General features: G+C 38.8%; 1 protein-coding gene across 1 annotated transcript in view; it reads right to left on the bottom strand.

The window, feature by feature from the left end:
- The window catches only part of LOC138355211 (DNA-dependent protein kinase catalytic subunit-like), a 254,457-nt gene that overhangs the window by 189,359 nt on the left and 50,845 nt on the right, over positions 1-14,253 (bottom strand). Inside the window, exon 3 of the mRNA XM_069310065.1 lies at positions 10,334-10,446. Within this exon, the coding sequence (XP_069166166.1) occupies positions 10,334-10,446 (113 nt within the window). The remainder of the gene's footprint in view (positions 1-10,333; positions 10,447-14,253) is intronic.

The raw sequence follows: 14,253 nt of genomic DNA, 5'->3' as shown, positions 1-14,253 counted from the left end.
TCACTTCTCCAAAATTCATTTTTATTTCTAGTCTGACGCGACACGGGCGCGTTTCGTAAAACTTATTACATTTTCAAAGACTTCACAAATACACAACTGATTAGAACTTGCGTTTCCCTGATTTTATATCTACATTTGAGTGAGGTGGGAAGGGTGATGTGGCATTACATTTGAGTGAGGTGGGAAGGGTGATGTGGCATTAACACAAGACAGAACACTAGGGGATATTAATAGGGTATTAAAAGTATCAACACAAGACAGAACAGAAACAATGGGTATTGAATAGAAGTGTTTGTAGAAAGCCTATTGGTCCATATTTCTTGATGCTTCTATATTGGAGCGGAGTCTTGAGGTGGGTAGAATATAGTTGTGCAATAATTGGCTGTTGATTGCTGGTGTTGACTTCTTGATGTGTAGTGCCTCGCAAACGTCAAGCCGCCTGCTATCGCTGTATCTATCGATGATTTCTGTGTTGTTTACTAGGATTTCTCTGGCGATGGTTTGGTTATGGGAAGAGATTATATGTTCCTTAATGGAGCCCTGTTGTTTATGCATCGTTAAACGCCTAGAAAGAGATGTTGTTGTCTTGCCTATATACTGGGTTTTTTGGAGCTTACAGTCCCCAAGTGGGCATTTGAAGGCATAGACGACGTTAGTCTCTTTTAAAGCGTTCTGTTTTGTGTCTGGAGAGTTTCTCATGAGTAGGCTGGCCGTTTTTCTGGTTTTATAGTAAATCGTCAGTTGTATCCTCTGATTTTTGTCTGTAGGGATAACGTTTCTATTAACAATATCTTTCAGGACCCTTTCCTCTGTTTTATGAGCTGTGGAAAAGAAGTTCCTGTAAAATAGTCTAATAGGGGGTATAGGTGTTGTGTTAGTTGTCTCTTCGGAGGTTGCATGGCTTTTCACTTTCCTTCTTATGATGTCTTCGATGAAACCATTGGAGAAGCCGTTATTGACTAGGACCTGCCTTACCCTACAGAGTTCTTCGTCGACTTGCTTCCATTCTGAGCTGTGGCTGAGAGCACGGTCGACGTATGCGTTAACAACACTCCTCTTGTACCTGTCAGGGCAGTCGCTGTTGGCATTTAGGCACATTCCTATGTTTGTTTCCTTTGTGTAGACTGCAGTGTGGAAACCTCCGCCCTTTTCCATGACTGTTACATCTAGAAAAGGCAGCTTTCCATCCTTTTCCGTCTCGTAAGTGAAACGCAGCACGGAACTCTGCTCAAATGCCTCCTTCAGCTCCTGCAGATGTCTGACATCAGGTACCTGTGTAAAAATGTCGTCAACATACCTGCAGTATATGGCCGGTTTCAAGTTCATGTCGACTAAGACTTTTTGCTCGATGGTACCCATGTAGAAGTTTGCAAACAGGACACCTAGGGGAGAACCCATGGCGACCCCATCTACTTGCTTATACATGTGCCCATCCGGGCTCAAGAAGGGTGCCTCTTTAGTACAAGCTTGGAGTAGTTTCCTCAGAATACTTTCTGGCATGTCAAGAGGAGTACAGGCTGGATCACGATACACTCTGTCGGCTATCATTCCGATTGTCTCGTCCACAGGTACGTTGGTAAACAGCGATTCTACGTCCAACGAGGCTCTTATCCCTGTGGCCCGTGCGCCCCGCAGTAAGTCCACAAATTCCTTTGGAGACTTCAGGCTGAAGGCGCAAGGAACATAAGGAGTCAGCAGGCCGTTGAGTCGCTTCGCCAGTCTGTACGTGGGTGTGGGTATCTGGCTAATGATTGGCCGAAGTGGGTTTCCAGGCTTGTGCGTCTTGACATTTCCATACGCATATCCAGGTTTATATTCCCCAATATAAACATATTCAACGGAAAGTAGAGTTGGAAATTCTGTTGGACGACATATTCGACCTCGAGACACAAAAGAAGGTCACTACCAAAGATACCTTACAAGCAGAACTTATTGCAGAAGGAGGAAAGAATCGAGGCAACTACAGAAGCACCATACTGTCCCCCGAGCTTAAAGCGGCAGCTAAAAGCCTTCGTGAGAACAAGGAGATAGTTGTCAGGAGAGGTGACAAGTCGCCAATATATGTCATTCTTAAAAAAGACGAATATCTGGCGAAAATGAACATCATACTCTCTGACCAAACTAAGTTCCAAAGGGTAACGAAGGACACTACAGCCGAATTAAAAGCAAAGGTCAACAAACTGATCGAAACTGTGAACGCCAAGAAATCCGGACTCCACCTGCCAAAGATCATTGGGGAATATAAACCTGGATATGCGTATGGAAATGTACGCTGGGGATTTTTTATTTGCTGTGCCCAATGCAGCCCTGGGAACTCGCCTCAGTCATGACGCTCTCCGCATTGGAGTTGCCCTTCGCCTTGCCGCCCCCATCCTCACCGAACATAGGTGCATCTGCGGAACTGCGATGGCAGACCAATATGGTCGTCATGGTCTGGTATGTCGTAAATCACAGGGTAAAATTGCAAGACATGAAGAAGTCAACGACATCATCAAGAGGAGCCTCGCCACAGCCCGCTGCCCGGCACAAAGAGAACCACACTTATCCAGACCTAACGACCCTCAGAAGCGCCCTGATGGGGTCACCTTGCTACCTTGGAAGGATGGTAAGCAAGTGGTATGGGACTACACGTGCGCTGCCACACTGGCCAGTACCTACCTCCACTACAGCACACGTGAAAGCAGTGGTGCTGCTTCTTTCAGGGAATCGCAGAAAATTATTAAATACAGAGGTCTAGCACACTGCTACAGCTTTGTTCCGATCGGCTCGGAGACCCTCGGTTCGTGGGGAAAATGTGCATTGAAGTTCCTGAAGGAATTGGGGGACAAATTGATCAGCACTACAAAAGACCAGAGAGCAAAAAGTTTCTTGTTCCAGTGCCTCAGTGTTGCGATTCAGAGGGGAAATGCCTGTTGCGTCTTGGGCACTAGTCCAACTTCAGAGGAATTCGAAGAAGCGTTTGACTTGCAACAATGATCGAACCCGTCTGTGACATTCATCAATGTTTCCCATTGTTGTGTTTTTCAAGAGATCCATAACCTTTAAGCACCTTTTTGCATTATTATTTTTGTATCAACCCATGTATATCTTGTAACCATCAAATGCATAATAAAGCACAAAAAATAAAAAAGGAAGGGGGTGGTAGGAGAAAAGCACACAGAAACTGTATTGGAGGGGATCTAAACATTCCCTCTAATGCGTTATGCGTGGTTTCCTCCGAGGCTATGGGTCCCCTTTCTTCCAGCTACAGGTGGTACTCCCTTCCATATTATATATATATATATATATATATATATATATATATATATATATATATATATATATATATATATATATATATATATATATATATATATATATATTGTTTATATATATATATATATATATATATATATTATATATTATATATATATATATATATATATATATATATATATATATATATATATATATATATATATATATATATATATATATATATGAATAGGAAAACCAGGGATATACTGAACATCTTGTATCAGAATCTTTACTTTAAAAAACATAACGTTTCGAATACTTCTCGTATTCATCATCAGATCTAAAAGAAAAAACAGAAATCACAATCAAATAGCTGGTAAACAAAGAACTCATACTGAATATAATTGCCTATCAAAGAAAGGAAAATGCTTAACCCCTTAACTGCGTTGCCTCCAAATGTGACACCCCCGCAGTGCGCAGGAAATAAATTCTCTGGAAAAAATTCTTTTTTCTTTTTAAAGTGTCAAAAACCCTTCCCTCAGTATGGGTATGTAAAAAAAAAGTCGAAATTGTACTTACTTTGGCTGCTATGGGGTCCGGAAGTTGGGGCGTGACGTCATCATTCCCCGTGCGCCCGTGCCGTGAGCTCTCGGGGGCGGTGGGGCGCTCGGGGCGGGGCGCGCGAGTTGCCGCGAATATATTTTCGTTCATTTTTTGCGCACCTTTCCAAATACATTTTCATTGTTTTTATGTGCCAATCCAATGTATAATGAACACGTACACTATAATATCGCAGTACAACATCCGTACTGTCCGTAGACACTGTGTTACGTGCATGAAACTTGTGTACACATATGCAGCACATATTTACTATGTATCATGCTAATTTGTGTATATATACAATCTATTTACACACTATACACTGTCACACACTATATACATTCACTATCAACACATTCAGAACACCGTGTAGCAGCTGCTTCGTATGGGCCAATAGCAGCTGCCTCGTATGGGCCAATAGCAGCTGCCTCGTATGGGCCAATAGCAGCTACCTCGTATGGGCCAATAGCAGCTGCCTCGTATGGGCCAATAGCAGCTGCCTCGTATGGGCCAATAGCAGCTGTCTCGTATGGGCCAATAGCAGCTGCCTCGTATGGGCCAACAGCAGCTGCCTCGTATGGGCCAACAGCAGCTGCCTCGTATGGGCCAACAGCAGCTGCCTCGTATGGGCCAACAGCAGCTGCCTCGTATGGGCCAACAGCAGCTGCCTCGTATGGGCCAACAGCAGCTGCCTCGTATGGGCCAACAGCAGCTGCCTCGTATGGGCCAACAGCAGCTGCCTCGTATGGGCCAACAGCAGCTGCCTCGTATGGGCCAATAGCAGCTGCCTCGTATGGGCCAATAGCAGCTGCCTCGTATGGGCCAATAGGAGCATTTGGCCATGAACACATTCAGAACACCTCGAGTGAGAGCAGCCACACCCAGCCAGTCTCCCTCACTCCAACATCTTACTCGCCAACATTGCTCCTCCCACCATATTGTTATAGTTCTTATTACACATGTTCTATATACCTATCTACATGTTTTATTTACCAGAACTATGCAAGTAAGCCAGTATTGTGTCCAAACAGTACAGTGGCCACCATACACTGCATGAAAAATCACACAGCAGACGACGCTACGATTACGTCACCTCCCTCACCAAAATAGCTCCTCTCAACATTCTTCTGTTGCTGTTCTTACACTATATACACACACTATATATACCCATGTACATATGTGTTGCCCATAGCGAACCACTAAGCTAGTATGGTGAGCAAAACAAGAGTGGCAGCCACACACACAATGAGGCTACCTCAATTCTCGCCCTCCCTCCCTCATCAAAATTCCTCCTTCCACACACATTCCACTCCTTCCTCCTACGCACAATGCTAATTATAACCACATTCCTGCTATTATCACAATCCTGGTCACTAATTCCTGTAAATGAATAATTGACCACACGTTTATTTTGAAAACGAACCTAAAAAATCATTTGAAGATTCCTAGATGAACGAAATAATGCTGTGGTGCTGTGGCTAGCGCTGTGAACATCGTGAACAGCATTGAATCACTGATATTTGAACATTGTACCCAGTCATTATCACACTCAGGCTCTAATATAACACTATCATAGCTAAATAATACAAGTTATATATATATTTTGACATTATTAGGCGATGCTGTGGTCACATGCTGAACAGCAGTGCTGTGCGCTCATGCTGCGAGCGCCAGCCTTGGTTGCTCACACACTACTGAGGCTCCCACACCCGGGAATGTGGACCACGATTTTTTTTAAAGATGGCGTCTGTTTACAAGAGCCCTGAGGAAGCTGATGTGAACCCCATGTAGCCGCGGGAGTTTTGAATGGAACGTGAAAAATACAAATACCCGGAGGCGCGTTGCGCAAACCAGACGTGAGCCTGCAGGCGCGTTGCGCAGTTTAAGGGTTAAAAAACAAAACACTTAAGCGCACTTAAAGTGATCAAGGTGATTAAATATTTGTTATAGTGTTTAGTATCTATGTGTTAGGTATCAAGTTTCACTTCTGATCACTTCATGTAAGTTTAATGGAATGGTTTGTTTTTGTAGTTATTAATTTCATCTTGTAGATTAATGTATTTTAAATTAGTTTTAATATATGTGACAGTTAATAAGTTTTATTTGTTCTGATCACTTTAAGTGCGCTTAAGTGTTTTGTTTTTTTAAGCATTTTCCTTTCTTTGATAGGCAATTATATTCAGTATGAGTTCTTTGTTTACCAGCTATTTGATTGTGATTTCTGTTTTTTCTTTTAGATCTGATGATGAATACGAGAAGTATTCAAAACGTTAAGTTTTTTAAAGTAAAGATTCTGATACAAGATGTTCAGTATATCCCTGGTTTTCCTATTCATCTTAAAATTAAGATTCCCGAAGGGAACATCGATCATAAATATATATATATATATATATATATATATATATATATATATATATATATATATATATTATAATATATATCATAATATATATTATAATATATATCATAATATATATTATATATATATATATATATATATATATATATATATATATATATATATATATATATTATAATATATATCATAATATATATTATATATCATAATATATATTATATATATATATATATATATATATATATATATATATATATATAATATATATATATATATATATATATAATATATATATATATATATATATATATATATATATATATATATAATATATATATATATATATATATATATATATATATATATATATATATATATATATATATATATATATATATATATATATATATATATATATGCAAACAAGCCTGAATGGTCCCCAGGACTATATGCGACTGAAAACTCACAGCCCAAAAGTGACTCGAACCTATACTCCCAGGAGCAACGCAACTGGTATCTACAGGATGCCTTAATCCGCTTGACCATCACCACCGGACATAAGGAAGTGATAGCCAAAGCTATGCTATGCTATGCTAAATGCTATGCCCAAGATTACCATCCGAGTGCCGGCGGGGAAGTGGTTCAAATAGCTTCGGCTATCACTTCATTATGTCCGGTCGTGATAGTCAAGCGGATTAAGGTATCCTGTAGATACCAGTTGTGTTGCTCCTGGAAGTATGGGTTCGAGTGACTTCTGGGGTGTGAGTTTTCAGTCGCATATAGTCCTGGGGACCATTCAGGCTTGTTCGCATGCATGCATATATTATATATATATATATATATATATATATATATATATATATATATATATATATATATATATATATATATATATATATATATATATATATATGTCGTACCTAGTAGCCAGAACGTACCTCTCAGCCTACTAAGCAAGGCCCGATTTGCCTAATAAGCCAAGTTTTCATGAATTAATTGTTTTTCGACTGCCTAACCTACCTAACCTAACCTAACTTTTTTGGCTACCTAACCTAACCTAACCTATAAAGATAGGTTAGGTTAGGTTAGGTAGGGTTGGTTAGGTTTAGTCATATATCTACGTTAATTTTAACTCCAATAAAAAAAATTGACCTCATCCATAATGAAATGGGTAGCTTTATCATTTGATAAGAAAAAAATTAGAGAAAATATAATAATTCAGGAAAACTTGGCTTATTAGGCAAATCAGGCCTTGAATAGTAGGCTGAGAAGTGCGTTCTGGCTACTAGGTACGACATATATATATATATATATATATATATATATATATATATATATATATATATATATATATATATATATATATATATATATCTCACAATACACACTATTGAATAATATTACTGCAAAAAACTAAGAAAAAATCAACCAGAGACATTGAAATAATTAAGACTTAATATCTTTGTGGCAACTCCCACCTGTCAGCTCAGGTGACGCTGACCGGCTCTGACGACCGCTCTGTCAACGCCCACTTTTTGCCAGACTTCCTCGGTCTATTGCACCTAAAATATGTCACCTACGATTTTTTTCTATTTTCCCCATACTCAGGGAACACAAATTAACATTTTTAGAAGATGAAATAATTTTTTAGAATTTTTTTTCTTGCGCACCAGGGTGTAAATCTCCTCAGGACCCCTTAGCAGCTTAGTGGTTAAAACACATTTATAAAAAGTAATGGCATTAACAAAAACCCATGACAAATTTATGCCATCATTTTGAATTGCTTATTATATAATTACCTAAGTGTAATTACCTAAGTGTAGTTACAGGATGAGAGCTACGCTCGTGGTGTCCCGTCTTCCCAGCACTCTTTGTCATATAACGCTTTGAAACTACTGACGGTCTTGGCCTCCACCACCTTCTCACTTAACTTGTTCCAACCGTCTACCACTCTATTTGCGAAGATGAATTTTCTTATATTTCTTCGGCATCTGTGTTTAGCTAGTTTAAATCTATGACCTCTTGTTCTTGAAGTGCCAGGTCTCAGGAAATCTTCCCTGTCGATTTTATCAATTCCTGTTACTATTTTGTATGTAGTGATCATATCACCTCTTTTTCTACTGTCTTCTAGTTTTGGCATGTTTAATGCTTCTAACCTCTCCTCGTAGCTCTTAACCTTCAGTTCTGGGAGCCACTTAGTAGCATGTCTTTGCACCTTTTCCAGTTTGTTGATGTGCTTCTTAAGATATGGGCACCACACAACAGCTGCATATTCTAGCTTTGGCCTAACAAAAGTCATGAACAATTTCTTTAGTATATCGCCATCCATGTATTTAAATGCAATTCTGAAGTTAGAAAGCATAGCATAGGCTCCTTGCACAATATTCTTTATGTGGTCCTCAGGTGATAGTTTTCTATCTAGAACCACCCCTATATCTCTTTCTTTATCAGAATTCTTTAAAGATTTCTCACATAATATATAGGTTGTGTGGGGTCTATGTTCTCCTATTCCACATTCCATAACATGACATTTATTAACATTAAATTCCATTTGCCAAGTGGTGCTCCATCTACTTATTTTGTCCAGGTCTTCTTGAAGGGCATGACAATCATCTAAATTTCTTATCCTTCCTATTATCTTAGCATCATCAGCAAACATGTTCATATAATTCTGTATACCAACTGGTAGATCATTTATGTACACAATAAACATCACTGGTGCAAGAACTGAACCCTGTGGTACTCCACTTGTGACATTTCTCCATTCCGATACATTGCCTCTGATTACTGCCCTCATTTTTCTATCAGTCAGAAAATTTTTCATCCATGATAGAAGCTTACCTGTCACCCGTCCAATATTTTCCAGTTTCCAGAACAACCTCTTATGTGGAACTCTGTCAAAAGCCTTTTTTAGGTCCAGATAGATGCAGTCAACCCAACCATCTCTTTCCTGTAATATCTCTGTGGCTCGATCATAGAAACCGAGTAAATTCGATACACAGGATCTTCCAGATCGAAAACCATACTGTCTGTCTGATATTATATCATTTCTCTCCAGGTGTTCTACCCATTTAGTTTTGATTAGCGTTTCCAATACTTTCACTATTACACTTGTCAATGATACAGGTCTATAATTGAGGGGGTCTTCCCTGCTGCCACTTTTGTAGATTGGAACTATGTTAGCCTGTTTCCACACGTCTGCTACAATTCCTGTACACAGGGATGCCTGAAAGATCAGGTGAAGTGGAATGCTGAGCTCAGATGCACATTATCTCAGAACCCATGGTGAAACTCCATCTGGGCCAGCTGCTTTGTTCTTACTGAGCTCCTTTAGCATATTTTCCACTTCATCTGTAGACACCTCTATCTGCTCTATGTTGTTCTCTGGAATTCTATTGTGTCTGGTTCTCTGAAGATTTCATTTTGTACAAAACACTTTGGAACTTTTCATTTAATGTTTCACACATTTCCTTTTCATTTTCCCTGAATCTGTTTCCCATTTTCAACCTCTGGATATTATCCTTTACCTGCAATTTGTTGTTTATGAATTTGTAGAATAGGCCCGGTTCTGTTTTACATTTATCCGCTATCCCTTTTTCAAAATTTCTTTCTGCCTCTCTCCTTACTGCTGTATAGTTGTTTCTCGCATCTTTGTATCGCTGGTATGTTTGGGGGTTTGGCCTCTTTCTATACCGATTCCATTTTTGTGTCTTTTGGTCTCTTGCCCTCTCACAATTTCTGTCGAACCAATCCTGTTTTCTGGCCCTGCATCTCTGTTTTGGTATAAATTTTTTTGTGCCTTTATCATATATTTCACAAAACTTGACATACATCTCATTCACTTCCTTGCCTAGCATCAAGTCTGTCCAATTATACTCACTAAAAAAATTTCTAAGGTCACCATAATGTCCTCTCCTGAAGTCTGGTTTTTCAACTGCTTCAACCTCCTTATTTTCTTCCAGCTTATAAGGCGAGGTTATTGTGTTCTAGTGGACTATGATTATCATAAAATCCTAAATTGGTCTATCATGCCACTATTTGGTATATAATCATTCTCAAACTACTCAACCCTTGAAATATGATCATCCATGAACCTTATTTAAATTGTGATGCTAAAAGAGTATCAAACATACTTACATGCTTTGTCAGCTCATTCTTTAAGATTTTTAGGATGAGAGGTACTTGGTGGCGCAAATTTTCTGGGTAGACATAGGTGAGCATGCCCAATGTCCGCACTTGATGATGCAACACTATCATGAAGAAAAGAATGAGAACACAAATTTTATAAAAATAGTTTTATACTGTGTTAAATGGTAGGCTTAATATACTTATCTTTAATTCATCAACCCCATTACCAAATGTACAGTCAGAGAAAGCAACATGAAATTTTAAGAGAATAGATCAATCCTTCTGTGACATTTCCAATGTTATTTTTTATTTATTCAACAATTGAAGCAGCATGTGTATTTACTATTTTGTATCTGCAGAATCAAGCTATTGGCTCTTGAACCCCGCCTTTCTAAATAATTTATTTTTCTTCTATTATGTCTACTACACATATTTCTCTTACACGCGCACACACACACACAGTTCACAGATTTGTGAACCTCATTCTGGAGACATTCTTGTATCAACACATAAAGCAAGCCACAAGAATGAGGGAAGGAGATGTACCGTCAGTACTGGATCTAGTATTCACCAGGAAAGAAGAAGAGATTTTTGACATCCAGTACCTTCCTCCCTTGGGAAAGAGTGATCACGTCCTGTTAGACATTAAATATGCTTTAAGATATCATCTAGAAGAAAATGGGGACATTGAAACAGTTGACAAACTCGATTTAAGGAGAGGCAACTATGGGGAACTTCGAAATTTTTTTAATGAGTGTAATTGGACAGAATTGTTGCTAGGTAGGGAAGTAAATGAAATGTATGCCAAATTTTTAAAACTATACGAGGAAGGCACACAAACATTCATACCAAAACAGAGATGCAGGGCCAGAAAACAGGATTGGTTCGACAGAAATTGTGAGAGGGCAAGAGACCAAAAGACACAAAAATGGAATCAGTATAGGAAGAGGCCAAACCCCCAAACATACCAGCGCTACAAAGATGCGAGAAACAACTATACAGCAGTAAGGAGAGAGGCAGAAAGAAATTTTGAAAAAGGGATAGCAGATAAATGTAAAACAGAACCGGGCCTGTTCTTCAAATTCATAAACAACAAATTGCAGGTAAAGGATAATATCCAGAGGTTGAAAATGGGAAACAGATTCAGGGAAAATGAAAATGAAATGTGTGAAACATTAAATGAAAAGTTCCAAAGTGTGTTTGTACAAAATGAAATCTTCAGAGAACCAGACACAATAAGAATTCCAGAGAACATAGAGTGGATAGAAGTGTCTAGAGATGAAGTGGAAAATATGCTAAAGGAGCTCGGGAAGAACAAAGCAGCTGGCCCAGATGGCGTTTCACCATGGGTTCTGAGAGAATGTGCATCTGAGCTCAGCATTCCACTTCACCTGATCTTTCAGGCATCCCTGTGTACAGGAATCGTAGCAGACGTGTGGAAACAGGCTAACATAGTTCCAATCTACAAAAGTGGCAGCAGGAAAGACCCCCTCAATTATAGACCTGTATCATTGACAAGTGTAATAGTGAAAGTATTGGAAAAGCTAATCAAAACTAAATGGGTAGAACACCTGGAGAGAAATGATATAATATCAGACAGACAGTATGGTTTTCGATCTGGAAGATCCTGTGTATCGAATTTACTCAGTTTCTATGATCGAGCCACAGAGATATTACAGGAAAGAGATGGTTGGGCTGACTGCATCTATCTGGACCTAAAAAAGGCTTTCGACAGAGTTCCACATAAGAGGTTGTTCTGGAAACTGGAAAATATTGGAGGGGTGACAGGTAAGCTTCTATAATGGATGAAAAATTTTCTGACTGATAGAAAAATGAGGGCAGTAATCATAGGCAATGTATCGGACTGGAGAAATGTCACAAGTGGAGTACCACAGGGTTCAGTTCTTGCACCAGTGATGTTTGTGTACATAAATGATCTACCAGTTGGTATACAGAATTATATGAACATGTTTGCTGATGATGCTAAGATAATAGGAAGGATAAGAAATTTAGATGATTGTCATGCCCTTCAAGAAGACCTGGACAAAATAAGTATATGGAGCACCACCTGGCAAATGGAATTTAATGTTAATAAATGTCATGTTATGGAATGTGGAATAGGAGAACATAGACCCCATACAACCTATATATTATGTGAGAAATCTTTAAAGAATTCTGATAAAGAAAGAGATATAGGGGTGGTTCTAGATAGAAAACTATCACCTGAGGACCACATAAAGAATATTGTGCAAGGAGCCTATGTGATGCTTTCTAACTTCAGAATTGCATTTAAATACATGGATGGTGATATACTAAAGAAATTGTTCATGACTTTTGTTAGGCCAAAGCTAGAATATGCAGTTGTTGTGTGGTGCCCATATCTTAAGAAGCACATCAACAAACTGGAAAAGGTGCAAAGACATGCTACGAAGTGGCTCCCAGAACTGAAGGGCAAGAGCTACGAGGAGAGGTTGGAAGCATTAAACATGCCAAAACTAGAAGACAAGAAAAAGAGGTGATATGATCACTACATACAAAATAGTAACAGGAATTGATAAAATCGACAGGGAAGATTTCCTGAGACCTGGCACTTCAAGAACAAGAGGTCATAGATTTAAACTAGCTAAACACAGATGCCGAAGAAATATAAGAAAATTCACCTTCGCAAATAGAGTGGTAGACGGTTGGAACAAGTTAAGTGAGAAGGTGGTGGAGGCCAAGACCGTCAGTAGTTTCAAAGCGTTATATGACAAAGAGTGCTGGGAAGACGGGACACCACGAGCGTAGCTCTCATCCTATAACTACACTTAGGTAATTACTAATGAAAAACAGGAAGAGGACCTTTGCAGTGACTTACACATATTACATCAGGACTATATCAATAGGAGAGCGAGGCCTCTGTAATGACAGTCATCCTATGAGTAATATTTGAGAACATAGATGGTGCAATGATGAAAAAATAGTTATCACTTATTACAACAAAAAATAGAATATACAGGTAGCAAAATTAGAGAGTTAAAAGGTAAGCAACAAAATAAACCCCCAGAACAAAGACACTGTATTTATGAATATAGATGAGGTTAGAATTCCTGGATGACAAAATATAGAATGAGATGACATGCATACAAGATCAACAAACACCAATCAGAGAGAACATACAAAAACCTTTAACCCCTTAACTGCTCGGCTTCCAAATATGACACCCCCCAGTGTGCAGGAAATAAATTCTCAAAAAAATTCTTTTGTTTTTTTAAAGTGTCAAAAACCCTTCCTTCAGAATGGGTATGTCCAAAAAAATTCAAAATTGTACTTGCTTTGGCTACTTTGGTCCGTAAGTTGGCGTGTGACGACATCATTTCCCGTTCACCCGTGACGTACGCTCCCGGAACAAGAATGTAACAACTCTTTTTTTTTTTTTTTTTTTTTTTTTTTTTGAGATATATACAAAACAGTAGGGCGCCCGGGGCGGGGCGTGTGAGTTGCCGCGAATATATTTCTGTTCATTTTTTGCACACAGTTCCAAATCCATTTTATTTGTTTTTACATGCTAATCCTATGTATAATAAACACGTACACTATATTATGGCAGCAAAACATCCGTACTGTCCGAAGACACTGTGTTACGTGCATGACACTTGTGTATACGTATGTTGCACATATTTACCATGTATCATGCTAATTTATGTATATATACAATCTATTTACACACTATACACTGTCACACAGTATATACATTCACCATAAGCACACTCAGAACTCCGCAAGTGTGAGCTGCCACACCCAGCCAGCCAGTCCTCCCTCTCTCCTCCAACATCGTACTTGCCATCACCCCTCCTCCCTCCATACTGTTACGGTTTTTATTACACTATTTACATATGTTATGTATACCTATCTACATGTTTTATTCACCAGAACTATGCAAGTAAGCC

The sequence above is a fragment of the Procambarus clarkii genome, chromosome 66 (assembly GCF_040958095.1).
Source record: "Procambarus clarkii isolate CNS0578487 chromosome 66, FALCON_Pclarkii_2.0, whole genome shotgun sequence".
Classification (NCBI taxonomy): domain Eukaryota; kingdom Metazoa; phylum Arthropoda; class Malacostraca; order Decapoda; family Cambaridae; genus Procambarus; species Procambarus clarkii.
This window is presented reverse-complemented; position numbering and strand designations above follow the sequence as displayed.